The 18,044-nt window shown below is 42.4% G+C and overlaps 1 protein-coding gene across 3 annotated transcripts in view; it reads left to right on the top strand.

Annotated features, from left to right (window-relative positions):
- Positions 1 to 18,044, top strand: part of cntln (centlein, centrosomal protein) — a 94,906-nt gene that overhangs the window by 59,086 nt on the left and 17,776 nt on the right. For all 3 annotated transcript variants that reach the window (XM_076884851.1, XM_076884850.1, XM_004549387.3), the window contains 9 exons: positions 10 to 91; positions 2,063 to 2,144; positions 2,490 to 2,758; positions 6,081 to 6,302; positions 7,688 to 7,785; positions 10,538 to 10,664; positions 10,949 to 11,086; positions 11,756 to 11,941; positions 17,665 to 17,862. In XM_076884851.1, the coding sequence (XP_076740966.1) occupies positions 10 to 91; positions 2,063 to 2,144; positions 2,490 to 2,758; positions 6,081 to 6,302; positions 7,688 to 7,785; positions 10,538 to 10,664; positions 10,949 to 11,086; positions 11,756 to 11,941; positions 17,665 to 17,862 (1,402 nt within the window). The remainder of the gene's footprint in view (positions 1 to 9; positions 92 to 2,062; positions 2,145 to 2,489; positions 2,759 to 6,080; positions 6,303 to 7,687; positions 7,786 to 10,537; positions 10,665 to 10,948; positions 11,087 to 11,755; positions 11,942 to 17,664; positions 17,863 to 18,044) is intronic.

Here is an 18,044-nt window from a genome sequence, read left to right as displayed (position 1 = left end):
TCTCTACAGTGACAGTGCAGAGGAGTACTCGGACAGTCTCAACAGCCTGCCCTCGGGGACGGTGCCTCACAGACAGCACACTAATAGACAGGTTGGTCTGCCCTTGTCTTTTAATTGTTTTTGGACTTAAAAAAGGAATAAAGATACAGTTAGAAGTAAGCGTCAGCTGTTTCCTGCTCACTGCTTTTTTGTACGGATTAACATTTTACTTGGGTTTGTGTGAATATTCAGCCTTTAAATGAAACTGCCTACAAGTGAATTCAATTAATGAAGGTCTTAGTATACAATGTCTCCTTGGTCCTAAATATGAGTGTAAATTTCAGCATATTTTTAATAATTCTCTCAGACAAGCTTGTCATTTCTTTACGTAGTCTTCAGGAATAGTTCTCCAGGCCTCTTGAAGGAGCTCTTTTTTGGACGTTTGCTGTTTAATGTGCATTTCCTGGCTCTGAGGACGACAAACCATGAAAGAGCCTCTACCATGTTTTGCACATGTCTTTGGACACCCACTGTTGTACCTCTCTCCTGAGCTCCTCTGTAAATACTGATTAGAGTTTGAACCAACATTTTCAAATTTGTATGTTTTTCGATGGAAAAAAGTAATACTTATCAAATAATATGTAGACGGTGTAGGTAACACTATAGGTAATTCAGAAGTGATCGAAAACTGCAATTCTTCAAATGCCCACTCAAGGGATGTTTTACAAAAGGCTTACAGCCTGATACAAAAAAAGAGTTTTAGTCTATTTCCTCTGTCTGTGACAACAAAGATAGGTATCACCAACATTTAGTTGTACTAAAAAAAACAAAAAAACAAAAACAAACTGTGTATCAGCTAGCTGTTTTTTGTTCTTTTGTTTTGTTTTTGCTAGCCAAAGTTATCATCACTCTTTATTAAATTATTGTTGCATCCTACTTACAAAACTGGCCCTGCAGTTCTAACATTATGTAATAACTTTGTAACTCCATCCTGAAATAGTAGCCTGCAAAGCAGTGGAGTGACGTCTCAGTGGCTATCCATCCATCTTTTATATACAGTTTAATGTCTGCATAAATAATTCTTAGGGCCTCTGTAACTACTTTTTGTGTTGTTTGAGCCGTGCTGTACTATTCATTTTTAACTGGCTATCGCTTTATGTCTACATTCACAAAGACTTTCCTAGTCTTGTGACTGAGGAAGCCTTTGTGAATGCACACCGCGAAATCATTAGGCCTGGACCCTTGCACTTGTCCACATCAAACCTCTTCACAGTGCTACATGGCAGATCCAAACCCTTGAGAGAAAAGTCCGTCAAGAGGAGAGACGAAGAGAGAAAGAGAGGGGCCTTAAAGATGTGCTGCCTCTTCTCTTCTCCTCTTTTTCTCGTTTCAGCAGCACCGAAGCAAAGTAGAAAGTAGAGAAGAGATGGTTGTTGTGAATATAACCTGGGAGCTGTCAGGGCCCTTATCTCAGATCCCCTTTAGTTTCCCCAGTCCTGATCCTCTAAATGTGCCCATCAGCTCCTTCTGGGTTCATCGCTTTGACAGCCCAAGCCCCGCGCAACGTAGTATGTCACAAACCAAAGGGTTCATCTACCCTTTCCTCTCTGCATGCATGATCAAAACTGGCACTGATCAAATCCTACCTGTCCCCCATACAAAGAATGTAGGCAGAGAGCAAGGAGTGAGGTAGGGGGGCCCTTTCTTTGATGTCACTACAAATGATGGTGCAGTTGGGAGTTGTCACGAACACACATGCGTACAAACGACTACACTCTCACACACACCCGTCACACCGTAGGAGTGAATCAGGGCTTTCAGTTGGTGATTGAACAAAGGCGGCATTTGCAAGCATCTGTCAGAAGTAATATCTGTGCTGAGAGGTGTTCAAGTTGGAGTCGGTTGAACATGCTCAGGTGAATTATTAAAGCACTGGGTGATTTGTCTCGTTGCGTTAAGCTGCGCACACTCTGTGATCATGGTGTCGTTATGAGCTGCATCTTAGGAAGAGCAGCATGTCAACTGTTGTGTTACATTAAACGGCTGCTTTTCTTCATTGTCACTGGGTTTTCTGTTCTTTCAGTCCTACAGGTGGTCGCCGATCTCAAACACAGAAGCACCAGCGGCAGAATCTCACAGAAAACAACCCGACGTTCTGGCCCGAGGTAGCACAAGTTTTCCTTTTGTGAACCCATGCTGGATTACAGAAATCTAATCAACTTTTAATTGAAGCAGATAGAACACTCAGTGTATTTACATGCTGTCGATAAGAAACAAGTATCCGAGAAGTTAACAAGCTTCGTTTTTCCCCCCCATAACTCGGCACATCTGAATTGGTTAAAAATGGAAAATGTTAATTATTCAGGTTGTTAAATCCATCACAGCTTCCACTTTTGCATACACAAAGATGCACGCCTGTTAAATCTCAGCAGTAGCTTCTAAATTGGGATTTTGAGGTTTTCTGTGCACTTGTCAACTCTGAGGCGGCTGCGTGTACTTCCTCCTGTTAGACGATAAACAGCGTGAGCCGTGGGACCGCGGGACAAGAGGAGAGAAAAGTCGGCAGAGGAGGAAGAGGATGCTTGTGAAGACCCAGCGCTGCTCCTCCTCTTCTCTGCAGCAGCGCATCGAGTCTCTACAGCGTCACGTTGACATACTGCGAAGTGCCAGGAAAGATGCTATGCTTTCAGCCAGAGATCTACAAAGGGCCAATGAGATGATCACAGCACAGCTCAACTCCCTCACTGAGAAGCTGTGCAGCAGCAAGCAGCTCACGCAGGTAACTTGGGAAAAGCTGGGAGACGAGTTAAGGGAGACGAGCCAGTTGTAAGTGTTAGGAAGTTTCTCTTTTTTTCCCCCATCTTTGTCTTTCTTTTGTATTTTCTTGGGGCTGAGAGTGAAGCAGTAGCATGCCCTTATCATGCTTAATAAGTGTGGCTGACAGGCCTACCCTTGTCTGTGGAGGTCAGAACCACAGGGCAGTAGAGAGGAGGAGAATCTCACACGCTCTTTCTCTCTCTGACTCTGCCATTGTCTCCTCCTGCTGAATGTTTCAGCGAGCCAGTTCTCCACAACAATCTTTGTCACCAGCAGTTACTTTTCTCCAAATATGAGCAGTCGTGTTCGCAGACGCACACACACACACTCAAGGTGACTACATCCAGTGCCACACACCTTTTAGTTATTTAGTACGTGCCTCCAGGTAAAAAACTCTTAGACTTGGTAAAGAGTGTAAATAAAACACCAAGAGCTTTGGCCCCTAAACAGTATCTTTCCTGCCAGGTGCTCCTTGTACACATCAACTTATGTACATACACAGACACACAAACACACAGACACACACACACAGCAACACCTTGACAGACAGAGTCGTTAATCTGGCAGGCAGAAACTTCTTTTGGTGGATTCAGACACAGCAGCAGCCAGCAAAGGCCCACTGGACTCTTGATTAGGTGTATGTGTTCTTGTCTGTATGTCCGTATATTTACTTTTCACTTACTGTGGAATAGTACCGATGGAGTATATTGCACTTGCACACACGGGCCAGAGTGCAGCCTTCATAGTGTTGCTACCTGGGAAGTGGCCCTTCTGCACCCACCGAGGCATCTGATTGCTGAAGTCCAACGAGACCTTAGACTCAGGCACAGCAGTAAAGGCACACATGTACACACACTGTTGTGTGAATGAGTGGACAGAGAGGGAATTGTTGTCTTCCTGTTTGTTTCCTCTTTCCTCCTGCAGTATTAATGCCACTCCACCTGAGAAAGTTGGAGCCGACTGACTGGCCAAAGCTAGGTCTTGTTGCCCTCTCTGCAAAGGCCAAGAGGTGATGGACTTTGGGCTTGTTCCAACCGGTCCTGGCCAACTCTCTAACTAAAACTCTCTGCTTGTAATTGGCTTAGGACAGCCTCCACAGGGGCCATCATGTGAGAAGTAGCATGGCAGTTTCACAGAAACTTGTTTGTGTTGCTCTGTCTCCTGATCCTTCGCCATTCTGTCCTTCTCTTGTTGCTCCTTTCCTTCCCTCCTTCCATTATTAAGTCATATCTTCTCGTTTTTTTTCCATTCTTGCTTCCCCTCTCCACTTCTGTGTGTTTGGTTGCACGTGAACTCTGGGATGTAAATGTATTCTTAACTGTATTTGTATTTCCTTTCAACAACTACTCAGATTCATGCAATGTATATGATATTTCAGCCTAACTGGAACACGTGGTTTGGTTAAAACTTTTCTTTTTTAGGTTTTCAGTATGATTTCCAGCTGTGAAAATAACATTACATTCAATTGCTGATAATGCATCTGGTTATAATGCAATAATGTGCCCAGAGAAACAGGCAGTCAGCTAGATTACAAGAAAAAATTGACGCAGTGTGTAAAAACCTTAAAGTCGCCCTTCAACGTGGCATAACGTAACTTAAAAACTCACAGTGCATCCTACTACAGGCAAGTCTAACTTTTATTGAAATCCTTGAGTATTGCATAGCATCCAACTACAGAATCATTTTGTTGCTTGGATAAGCCTTCCTTAGTCTGTCATCAATTCCACAGATGCTTTACTTTGTGGCACACTGTGTCATCCCCACTCAAAGTGTGGAGTTGCCTTCCCTCCTTTAATGTTTTTGGGGCAGGGATTATCACAGGATTATCTCTACAAATTTAATGAACTAAGAAAGCAAAGCTCCAAACTTTATTTAAATTAATAATTAATAAAACCTATTGCACAAGAAGTCTGGCCAGAAGAATGATTGCGTAATTAAGAAATTGATGCAGTAAGACAATCTTAGTGTTTCAGTGGTTTATTCATGTTTAAAAATTCCTTTTAGCTACTAAAGGAACAGCATCAGTGAGACCACTGCTCACAGGAAAGAGAGACCGGCGTCCTCTCTCCTGGCCTAATGGAGCTACCAGTATATCACGCCTGCCTCAGTGTCATCTCTCACCAGGGCTGAAAATGGCCTGTGAAATCAAAGCTTGTCTTACTGGAAGCCTCATCAATGCCTCTCTTAATTCCTGCACTATTGCCACTGGGGCCACAGCCCCGCTTTTATTTTGTGCTCGTCCTGCTCTCCTCCCACCCTCCCTGTGGATGTGGCATGTGCATCTTCAACAGAGAGAAGGAAACCTAAAACAGGAGGGATTCTATTAAAAGGTGTCAGCCAGCAACCAGATATCAATAACCTCCGTGTATGCGGAGCAGAGAGCAAACCCATGGGATTCTGTGGTTTCACTTGGGTGTGTGCGCACGCCTCGGTGTGTGCTCCAACATTTACCCTATGTGTGGAGCGCATATCTTCATGTATCACGTCTCCTGTTTGTGCCATTAACCATTCATGTTTGATATGATACCAAATCAGCTAATTGTGACAGCACTGATTCAAACTCACAGCAATAGGTTTGTGGTCCATACTTTCTTATAAGAAACAACCGGATTTTTGCTTTTCTCCGGCACATGCATGTGGTTTAAAGTTTTTAATCTCACATAGCATTCTGAATCACAGAGTCACTGTAAATTGTATGCATTCAGTTAGTTGCGTTATTCTTCATCAATCCAGACTCAACTACTGACTAAATACTTGATCTACCTCTTTTCCAAAGTGTGCTGCATGATGGCTATATTATGCATGCCAATTACAGTGAGAATTAGGCTCTATTGACCAGGCAACAGCATCATTTGTCTCCTAATTAGCATAAAAAAGACGTTTTATCGCAGACAAGATATTAAAGGAGAGCTTGCAGCTCACCCGTGGATAACACATACAGTATTTTAAACAAATTGTGTTTATTCTGTCTTTGCATTTATTATATTTGTGAGGAGTGGATTTAATATAAAGATCTATGTTAGTCAGAGGAACTCTGCCTTCTTACAGCAGTAAATTAGGTTTGCATTATAAGGGAGAGAAAAAAAGGCTTTTGGTTTGATATAAAGCTTATCAGCTCATGTAGCAGTATATCAGTCGCCTGTTACTTTTTCGCCCTCACCATCCAATAACACAAATCTGTGTTTCTTTGTTTTTTTTAATAGCAGTGCACCAAACTTTTGCTTCCAGTTGCGGCATCATCACCAGCCTAGCTAACCAATTCTGTCTGTCGGTCAAACCCGCAGAAGCTGACCTCTGACCTGGCTGGTGTGCAGCAGCAGAAAAAGGTTTTGGAGATGGAGTTGAAGCAGTGGAAGCAGATCAAATTCCCCACGCAAACTACAATACCACCAACAGCACCAGCGAACGTAGAGTGCTCCTGCCAGTGCAGAACCATACCTGCCCCGGCTAACCCTGCCCTCCAAGCCCTGGAGGCTGAGGTCAAACAACTTCAAGCCAAACTTAAGGTTAGCAGTTCTAGAGTTAATGAATTGCCCTCACGGTTGTGTTTTTTCATTGTGCATGCCTTATGAGGTAAATCTGCTAATAGGAGGATGGTATTAAAGATGTTGTTCTCTTCCAATTTTGTGCACTAAGAAGCTTGAGTGCTCGAGAATACCACGAATAACAAGGAAAACTTTGGGAGTATCAGTGGTAAAGGACTGAAAAAATGTATCTAGAGAAAGACTACTTCCACTTTCTACTGTGCTGTGGTAAATCAGGCAATATGAAAATTTCTTAATTCTTTTGCACTTTTTAGTTGGAATTTTCTGTCTTTCATTCTGTTACTTACCATGTTAACAGTACTGAATTTCACATATATTTACATCACTATTTCTGAGTCACTTTAACATTTCACTGGTTTGAAGCACTTGCCCTCCTCGAGGAGTTTAAAAACTCTCAACAGAAACTCTGTCAAGGTTTTACTTTCAAGTTGTGCTTGATTCTCAAAAAAACAACAAATTCTGGTGCCTTTCAGCTTACACTTAACATCACTTGATATTACGTTTGATTTCAGCGTGAATTAGCATTTCCTGTCATTTGATCTTATTTCGGAGTGCCTGTCAGAAAGATGAGAAATGGGGAATAACAGCAGAGACATGCCCTACATCAGAGGGAATGAGGTGTGAGTGGTACCACAGTATTATCACCCTCTCAGCAGCCTGCTCGTCAGTGTCACCACGCAGATTGCCGCTGTCGTCACACACGCCTGAGAAAGTCATGTCAGGTGACAGCGAAAGGGAGAGGCGAGGGATGCTCCGTGGGGGTGCGTGCGCTGAGCGAGTACGTTGTCAAGTGTTTCTACTGGGAGCAGTTCCCACAAGAGACAAGGGCCCTTTAAACCAAAGTGAACTTGCAGGTTCAGATATCCATCATGCTTATAATCAGAAGCCGACCTGTCACCGTGAGCCTTACATCTTTGTTACTCATAAAGAAAAGAGTAAAACACAAAAGGTTATTATTTACAGTTTAATATTCTAGGTTACAGGATGTTTGATCATTAGCAGGTCAATTTATTTATTTTTATTGTTAGTATTCAGTTTTTTTCCCCTTGTTGTACTTGTCTGTTGGTCTTTTTCTTTATTCACATTCCTGACTGAAATAAATTCACCCCTCCAGGTCTATAAATTGTTATTTTTTACTAATTACTCCCCTTATCCACTTTAAATAACACAGTTTTCCTCTTAACCTCTTTTAGCACCTTCCACCCTCCCACTGTAACTATAATGAGGAGGCATGCTGTGTTTGACCTGTCATCAGCTGTGTCGTGAAAACCTTCCCTACCCCCCAGTCACATGCACATTCAGACACATTAACAAACACACACACACACTGTGTGCCCTTCCCCCAGAGTGCAAGTGCGGAGGTCACGAGGCAGGTGGCGGCTAACAAAGCCCTGCGAGGCCAGCTCCAGGAGAAGGAGGACAAACTCTGCCAGCTGCAGGATAAGTTAGTTTCCCACCTTTTGTCTTCATTAGTGCTACTTCCTCCTTTTTGTGTTTCTTACTGTTGTCTGCAGTCCAGCTCGTATTTTTCCTACTTTTCTTTTTTTTTTTTTTTAATACCTGCAGACCTCTCTGTCTGTCTGTCTCTCAATCTCTCCTTGTCTGCATGTTTGCACATCCTCTGCAGCTCTCATCTGTAGTGTTTGATTCCACCATGTGGCAGCTCTGTTGTCTGCCTCACTTCCCTTATACTGTACATGCTCCTGTGTCTGTGAATCATTTGTGAAATTATGCATGTTATATTGAGCGTGTGTGTGTGTGTTGTTTGCGCGTGTGCATGTGAGTGGTTTTTGTGTCATGCGGTGTGGTGTTGCTTACGTGGGTAGCCGATGTGGAATGCTGATCAAAGCAGCGTATTGATTGTTTGCGTGCCGCAGGAGGGACCATTTTGGCCCATGACACTAAAACCCACACAGCATCACTCTGGCCTGTGGGCCACAAGCCCCAGTGAGTTGCATGGTTCACCTACTGTAGCGCCCCGCATGCATTACATGGTCATAATGCATATGGCTATAAACAATTCACTTAGGGAAACAGTCATGGTTTGAACTTACAAGGCACATATCATCACTCTGCATTACGGATCCCATATTTGAACTGAGAAAAACGTACAAAGAACAACTTGGCTTTCCTCCCTCTTGTTCTCTTTGTCTGGTATGCCGTGTCCTCTGCCTGCCATTCTCAATAATGCATCCAGGGCATGTGTACAATCACAGCGGATATGTGTTTGTGTGTGTGACCAAAGCAGCGAGGATCACAGCCAGGCAGAGCAAACATCCCTCAGCTGCGTTTCTGCGACAGCCTCCTCCAGCTCTTGTCACACACTCACTCACGCATACGCACACATAACTTGCCGTATCTTCTAGCCTACCACTCCATTTGCCTCCATGGAGGGACCCCTTCTCAGAATGAAAGACATGTCTAGACGTCTCTGAAATATACATTTCAGCACACACACAGGGAGCAAGGCTGCTTCGCCTAAAAGAAGAGAAGGGGGGGGGGTAAAAAAAAGAAAAAAAAGAAATGAATTTCAAAGTACACCGGCATGTCCTCAGTCAATATCCGGCACTATGGCCCTGCCTTATTTATGAAGCTGCTTCTTTCATCTTTAGCCCTGTTGTCTATCAGCCACATGAAACGTCCACCCGCACTTTATTCTTAACAACATACACAGAAATGTGCGCTCGCGCTCACTCTTACGAACACGTACTTCAGACCACTGACTGTTATCATTACAATACACGCATGTTTGATGAACAATATTGCCAACAAGCACAGAACAAAGGGAACAAACGTGTGAGTGATCGGGATATAGTTTGAGGCTCTCTTTCTCTCTTTCCACTAACACTCATAAATAGAGATCACACGCTCCAGCAGAAGCTCTATATATCCTTCATTCTTTTTTATCCTCTATTCTTTTTGGGGTGTAGAAGAAGAACATCTAAAATAAATGTTGTCGATCTAATTGCCATTAGCATTGGGGCAGAGGGAGCTGGTGGGGCTCTTATTGCTGCTCTCACTCTTTAAGTCAACACCAGACAGTCATCTGAAAGGTTCAATATGGGTTTTCTCATTAATGGCCAAATCCATGGGGTAACCAGCTAGCGCTACTCGCCCCCCCCCCCAACAAAGTCCCCAGGCTAGACTCCTCTCTCATTTAATTTAATGTCACTCCAATAGGACAAGCTCACATTTATTTAACCAGTCTGCCCTCAGGCACTCATCCACCTAGGGAGGCAGGGACATTTACTTACACGAAAGCATTTGCTCTTGCATTGCGTCATCTGTTTATTTAAAACACACAAGCCATGATGCATGTGGGAGCTAAGAGATCTACTACATCTTTGATATAGAAAAATACAGCAAAAACCATTTAATTAACTGCATCCTTATGATCTTTATTCTATTTGTTCCAATTCCCCAAGGTGCAGACAACCATGAAAATAGCTTTTATTTGCCTCTTATGAAAACAGAATAAAACATGCTAACGTACTGAGACCATTTAAATCGGGGTGTCGCTGCAGAATGTGGGAATATTAATCATGTCAGTATTGCAGGTTATTGAAATAGGAAGTGACAAGTCGCGTGTGTTTTGTTACAGTTAAGACGCTAACTGCTTACAGTACGTACACGCTACTTCTCTTTAGGGAAGTATCGCCGGCACAGCACACGAACAAACAACATTTCTTAGAGCGTATTCCCTTCATAATACGTCTTTCTCAAGCCAAGCTCCCCCCGGCCAATGTGTTTTTATATGATTGGTGCAACGCTGAGCTGAAAATAATAAACATTTAAGTGCTTGATTAGGCTTTCAAGTAGTGTCGCTGCTGATTCAAAATGCCGTTTGTCAAAGAGGACTCCCCTGTCACGCTTAGTGCGGCATTCCCTGCCAGAGCACTTGTTCTAATATATGCCAGTTAGAATTATATATGCATCCCTATTTCACCCCCCTCTCCACTTACCCAAGCAGCATGCCAGTGTATTTAGTTGTCATAATGAGCTGTCATGCCTGATGTACTGCACGGGGACACTGTGCCTGCCAGCTTTGCGTGTGTGTTCTTTGTATCTGTCTCCGTGCGTATGTGTGTCTGTGTTTGTCTGCGATGCAGAGGCTGTGCCTGTGTAGCTATCTGTGAAGAGTCATTTAGGCGTTATGCCATATGTTGGTATTTGCCTTCATTTGTGTATGTTTTTAGGCTGAGCCACACAGAGCGAGATGTGAACATGAAAAGGCAGCTGGTGGAGGACCTGAAGACACGACTCAAGTTCCTGCAGGAAATGGAGAAAAGTTACCGGGGACAGGTGGAGGAGCTAGAAAAGAAGGTGCTCATCACGGCTCATCATTGCATTATTTTGAGGCTCTTCAGCAGAGTGACAGGGGAAAAATGGGCATTGTCATACTCAGCATTTCCCATAGTCCAAAGATTTGTCTCCTGGAAGACTAACGGGAAAATATTTCAGTGCCGTTAAGTGTAGTTACAGAAAACATGGTTGCTAAGGTGATTTGAATGGAACTTTAGGTGAATATATGATGTGATTATCTCCTTTAAAAGAGAAATGCAGTTGCACTACGTCCTTGTTCAGCTTCTTTTTTTTTTTTTAAACAGGTGAAGACTTTATCAGAGGAGGCCAGCAACAGAAAGGCCCTAATCGAATCCCTGAAGAGAAGGCTGAATGTGGCAACAACAGAGAAAAGCCAGTACGAGGCCTCCTGTGCAAAACTGAAAGAGGACTTGGAAAAAAAGGTTGGAAGCTGACACGCACTCAGTTTTCACAAAAATTGTGTTTTATGTAACATTTGCAAAGTTGGACTACAGTACAGTTCGGATAATCTTTTTTTTCCTAAGCAGCCCTGTAAACAATCACAGATGAATTCTCTTCAAAAGCAGGGTATAGAATATGATATTGGATCATGTTTTTAAGTTATGCAATTGTTAGTCAAAAGAAAAGTTTTAGAATTTGTGAAAATGCCACTTCTATCCACGTACATCATATCCAGCTATAAAGTTTAAGCCCTTTTCTTACATAACATCAAAAAAGGTTAATATTTTATGTTTTTACTTTAACAGCCTATTATCACTGGATTTCTGACAGTGAACGACATCACATTAAACATTAAAATTCAAAAGTGAAAAAACAGAGTTGGAGTTTATTGTCTTAGATGGCATTTATAGTTCTGGTAATATTAGATAGTCTTATTATATATTTAGTTGTGGTAATACCAACTTGAAAATCAGTAAGTCACAAGGAGACACCAAAGTCATAAATGTCAAAATCCTACACACAGGGGCTTGAAAGCAATTTCCACAAATGTCTCATAGACCAGTGTGGACTTTCTGCTTTTTTTTCCCCTATAACAAAAAAAGATTGTTTGCTTTCAGCTGACCACTTCTGCATGCTCTTTTTCTTCACAGGAACAGCGCATGCATGCCCTACAGGCTCGTGTGGGAGCTGGTGAACAGGCTTTGGCTGCACTGGAACAGACAGCCACTGAGCAAATGGAGGGGTTGACCCAGCAGAGCTCCCATGCCTTGGAAAGGGTTCAGAGGCAGCTAGGCCAGGCCTACTCCCAACTGGAGCAGCTACATTCTTTTATCAAGGTACTGTGTAAAAGAATAAGGGATTAAAACCCAAAAGTCCAGAGTTTGTATACTCAAAACATCTTTCTCATCTTAAATCAGTAGCCTATGCTTTGGTGTGTTTGCAAGTTCTCTTTCTATAACTTGAATTGGAAAACTAGTGTTGCATTTTTATTTTTCAAAAGTTTAATTTTGAGGATATGGTACAAGGATCCATGTAAATTTTTAAAAGAACTGCATCAGTGTCGCCTCTTTGTTAAAACATAGACCCGCTGGAAGCAGATGACATGAGTGTGTGCCAAATGTTGATTGGTTGACCATTGTTGCCAGTATAGAGCAGGGAGCGGTGGCGGACATCAACGGGAGCAGAATAACTGTTTTAAAAACACAGCATGGAAAGCACAGAACGTGGCTGCAGTGGACACTTTTCATTGTTTTTAACACCTGACTTCACTTCAGCTCTTCTCTGTTATGATTTTGATGTCTCTGTGGCTGGCTGGCGGACCAGCGACAGCACAAACAAGAGTGGCCCACAGACCCATTGTACCACATGTTTTGTACACAGCTTCCATCTGGCAACAGATGGTTTCTGCAGGCAGACATGCCTTCCCCGGGCTGCCAGCTGACAGTGATTGCACTACTGCTGGGCCATAAATTCCAATTCAAGGATCATCACCTGTATGCACAGCACCTGCAAAGGGGTCTCAACTGTGTCGCAATACTTACATTTTCTCAAAAATAAGGACTTAGGCAACAACATGAACAGAGGGGGCGATGTCTATGTCAAAACGACTGACTGAACAATTTCCCTGCATTAGTTAGGCAGAATCTCTATACAGGACAGGTCATCCACTTACTGAGCTTGGCTATTCATGTGACAAGATAACTATTTCGCATGTCTACCCTGGGATCCTATTTGATATTTAACACACTTTTCTAGTCTCTAGCACCTGCAGACTAACAAATGTTTTATGCTAGGCCAGTCATTAGCACTTCTGAGAAACAACAGAGAACAATATATCAACATAAACTGTTGATAACGTACAAATGAGTGTGCTGGATGCACACAAGGAGGAAAATATGATGGGGACCTTTTGCTTAAATATGACTAGCAAATGCATCATAATTACAAGAGAAGATTTGGTTATTAAAATCTCTTGATTATAAGAAAAGAATGAAGATAAATCTGAAGCCTTCCAGTTTTTTGCCCTTGTACATGCGTACAGTGAATAACACTGTATGCAAGTGGATTGAGTCACACTTTTATTTCTTCTGCACTGGCAACAGTCATGGCTGGGGGCATTGTGTTTTCTCAGTGTCTGTCCATCCCGCCCGTTCTCGTGAGCTCGATATATCTCTTCACTTTCACTTGGAATCGAGGATGAACCGATTACATGTTGGACGTCCAAGGTCGAGGTGTATGCAGCTGGAAAAATGTCTGCAATTATTACAGTAAACAGGATGAAGTTTCACACAGATGTTTGAAAGGATGAAAACATGACTTGATGACATTTATTATTCAAAGGTCAACAGTCACCTGCTTTCTGGAGAAACCGTTTTCTGGCCATTATTCAATTCAGTATTAACTCAGGAACAGAGGAGGAGATTGCATCAGTACACAAGTCTCGGTCAGATGCTAAATTGGTGACAATCTATGTATTTAGTTGGATTTTAAAACCTTCAACACAACAACTTAGCTGTTAATAGAACAGAATAGAATAATCCTTTAATTGTCCCACAAAGGGAAATTTGGGTGTAACAGCAGCAAGAAAGACACATATACAAACAAACAGTAAACAAGACACAGAACAGATACATACACAATTTTTACATATTTACATCAAGGACAATGGTTACCAAAAACAGAGTACTGTACCCTTATTAAATTAAATAAAATGAAATTCAGATAAGAGGATGACATGTTAACATTAACAATAGATTAATGGTGTAGGAAGAAAATCCTTCAGCACTTATTTATATAGTAATATTTATTGATCCCAGATTCAAAGATTTCAGGGCAGAGTCTGGGATCTCCATGGACTACCCCTGGTGTAATGCTTTGCTTGTGGGGAAAGATGCTTATTGTTTGTATTCAGAAGAACACCTGTCAAGGATTCAACCCAAGAACTAACTAAAACTGGTGAGTTGATTAGCAGAGCATCGTGGTATAAAACTCATACTTGTTGAAAATAAAACAAGCCACTCGAGATAGTTGAGGTTTCTATTGGACCCCTCTCTGTTCAGTTATTCTGGGCATTTTCAGCTGGAAGAATACCCACAATACCCTGCTGGAATTGGAGACCCCACTTGGCCCACAAAGGCCTCGCAAAGTTCCAAGACCAGAAAGACCGTTAACACTACCTTACTTGGCCTGACATCACCACACCCAGCTCTCCATAAGTGTCAGAAGATGGATGAATAAAACTGGAACATTGCGTCAGTGCAGGCCACCACTCTAAGAATACTGCATGCCCACTGGGAACAGGCGCCATTGTCTTTGTCTAGACCTAATCCATCACCTTGAGGTGTGTTTCAGTGTTTGTGTCAGTCTATGTGTGTGTCTGCCAGAGACTGATAAAGACTACCCATCAGTTCTGTTCAGCTGACGCCTGTCTGTCAAAGGAAGAAAGGGCTTGCCAGAGATTGATAGAGGTGCAGTATTTTTGCACACACATAAATCTCGTGCAAGATTATTGCCACAGTTCAGTTGCAATTTTGTATCGTTTTTGTCCTTACAAGCAAGAAAAACAGAATTTTTAACTTTTTCTTCCCATTTTTGCAAACTGTGATTTCTTTTACGCAGCTAAGCCTTCATCCTTTCCTCTTGTGTAAATTTACTGCCTACACACACATACACATTCGTGTAGTGCAGAAGACCTGCCTGCATGCAAAGAGAAGTTGCATCACATGCAAACGCTTGCACATATAGATGTGCATAAAAACACAGTTCATGCTTGTGTTACTCGTCTCCTCCATTCCCATAACCCTGAGCTGTTGGGGCCATTGTGGTGTTGTTGAGGATTCACATCATTGTTTGTCTCCCCCTGGCTCTTGTGATCCCCTATAAGAACACCAAGCCCTTTGATTGGACTGCCTGACGTCCGGAGGAGATTTACTCTTGTCATGTATTGATCAGGACCGGAGGGCTGCACATGTGTGTGAGAGTGTGTGTGTGTGTGTATAGATGTGTCTGTTTGTGCCTTTATGAGCTTGTTTTTTTTTTTTGTTCTTTGTACCTGTGCGATTTGTGTGTGTCTGCGTGTGCCTGAGTGTGTGTGTGTGTGTGTGTGTATATTTCTTTATTGTGTGCCAGCAAACCCTTTTGGCCCCTGTGCACGCCCCAGGCTGTAAGCACTGCTCTTGAACTGCTAAACAGTGGCCCTGCATGTAGTGACTGCTCCACAATACACAAACACAGAGGAGTTTTTTCTCTTGCAGAGTACAAAAAGTACAATTTTTGGCCAGTCATCCCTACATCCCCTATTTTTTTTTTATATAGATGTGTGTTTTTTAATTACTTTAAAATGCTGTCAGGCTCAGACATGCAGGACATCAAAACTATTCATAACAAGAGATGTGAGAGCCACATATGACTTTCATATTCTGTGAAACAGACTTCCGCAACCTCATTCAGGCTCATAGGGTATGCAATAAACTGCTAAACAGCAGTTGCTATTATCAGTGGGTAGATGATCCAACAAAATTAGAGTATTTCTCCTCTTGCTCTGTTCTTTTTATTTATAAAGGGCCCATTGTGTGCTCATGTGTGTAAATGCTAATTCAGTGGTAGTTTATTATCAAAGAGGATATCTTTTAGCTGCTCATTTGATCCACATCTCCATGCCCTGATCCTCGTCCTGTCTAAATTGGCCCTCTGGCCATACTGTTTGTGGTACTCGCCAGGCTAAGACCTCTTAATAAACACACACACACACACATTTTTCCATCTGTGTATTTCAAAAGCTTGTATGTGTGAACGCTTGCATTCGCCAGTCCCAGCCATCTCTCCCAGAGTCAAAATGAGTGATAAAGTCACCCCTTAATCTCCTTCTGGATGATTCCACACACAATATTTACGGCAATTGAATTTAACCCTTGACTAATGAGTGAATGTCTATTGGGCTGTAAATATAAGAATAGGATGTCCAACTGTTAGTTAATGAGCTGCATATTCCCTAAGGCTGAATAGAGCTAAGATGACCTAAATGAACTGAAGCTGGCTTCCTTAATAACTAGTGTTTATGTCTTCTGTTCATCATCTTGAATATTTATATCCATATGAAAGTAGAAGCAATTGTGACGGCACAGAGGTACAGGGGTTAACACGGTGTTGAGACCTGCGATGTACTGGCAGCCTATCCAGTATATCACAGAGCTACTCCGCCTCTCTCCGTGTGACAGCTGGGATAGGCTCCAGCCTCCGAGCGACCCTAAATTGGATAAGCAATTAAGAGGATGGATGGATGAATGGATGGATGCTTGTGAAAATAATTCACTAATGCTGCATTTTGAAGTTTAATCAAGACTTTGTCACACTGTTTTCTAGAAGTGCAACTGGTGAATCTGTACTGACACCTCACACTTTCACTTTTTAACTTTTCCCCGAAACATTTAAACTTAATTTTTTTCATTTGAATGAATTTACTACATTATGATCTTCCTTAAAGACATTCCCTTTGTATTTCTGAATGTTCAGTGTTTTGCTAATAGACCAGAAGCATTATGTCAACTGCAAGCCTTTAACTACTCTCTCAGCAGTCTCCAGCAGGGACCACTTCTAGTTTTGTAAACTGCACCTGGTGCACCTGTGTAAAATGAAGACGGAAAAGTGGAGATTTTTTGCGCAATTCAGCGCTGCTCATGTGTGATTACCAGTGTTACTTTAAAGCCCTTGAGTGCTTTCTGTGTTTGTACTTAGGTTTGTGTCGGTGTACGTGCCCCGCGCTTCTTGTTTGCCTGCTTGTGTTTTCTGCCGTCCAAGAGGAAGTTGTACTTTGTGTTTCTTTTTTATTTTGTTTTGTGTACTGCAAGTTCTCCTGTCTCTAGCTTTCCCTCATCTGACCATCTATTCCAAGGTCAGCTTTTCAGCGGGCTTACAAGGGAATGATACAGAAGATTATTGCCTCGATCAATAAGCTCAAAATGAAGCAAAGGGGAGTTTACTTTATTGACTTTCTCGTGTACAGTGGCAGTTTTAACATTTAATTGTCTCTCTGTATTTAGAGCAAACTCCCATTTAGTGCCCGACAACTGTGCCATCGCAGGCCTTCCTCGTCTCGCTTGCCTTTCACTTGGGCACCATTTGAAACAGCCCTTCGTAGCTTAATTATTAACAGTGTTATGCTGCCCTGTTGTACTGTGAGACATTCAGAAAGCAAATAAATAAATGAATGGCTGTATTTTCAGTAGCTCCCTGTCTTTCTCTCTCTGATGCATGATTCTCTGTCTGTGGAGAATTTAGCAAAACTTGGGGTGCGTTTGATATCAAAGCTCTGTTCCCTCAGCTTTCAATCGACAGGGCAACAAACCCTCAGGTCCACATTCCTACAGGGGAGCGTGAGGCGAAACCGAAGAGAATCTGAGTGTGTCAAACTCAATATTCCTCCATAATGTACTAGGCCTCTCTGGCGCATGCTTGATCAATTTCATTTATTCATCTGCCAGGCAGAGCTATCCCTCTTGTTTTTCTACATCCATTTCATCATCCTCTTCTTTTTTTATTCCTTTTTCTCCTCCCCCTTCAGGCCCTGGCCAGTGAAATACTTTTAGACGTTCAAGAGGTCAAGCAGCAGTTGATGAAGAGGAGGAGGTTGAGGCAGGCCAACTCTGTGGCAGCAAAGGGCGGCCTCTCAGCCAAGTCTATGATCAAAGCCAAGTCCATTGCTGCCTCCATCCTCAATATGTCAGAGAATGATCTCGCAGACATAATGGAAACTGATCAGGTAAGCCCAGGAGACTGTGTTCACGATTATATACAAATTCTAAGTTAAAGAATTATATCAAGTTTAGGATTGATTAAGCCCAGGGCATTCAGCATACCTGTGATAGATTTTTTTTTAATGCTGTAAAATTTTGAAACATCCTCAAAGTTTTTTTTGTTTCTGTGCATGTGCACCATGGATTG

The sequence above is a fragment of the Maylandia zebra genome, linkage group LG6 (genome assembly GCF_041146795.1).
Source record: "Maylandia zebra isolate NMK-2024a linkage group LG6, Mzebra_GT3a, whole genome shotgun sequence".
NCBI classification, from domain to species: Eukaryota; Metazoa; Chordata; class Actinopteri; order Cichliformes; family Cichlidae; genus Maylandia; species Maylandia zebra.
Note: the sequence above shows the minus strand (reverse complement) of the source record. Positions and strands in the feature narration are given on the sequence as shown.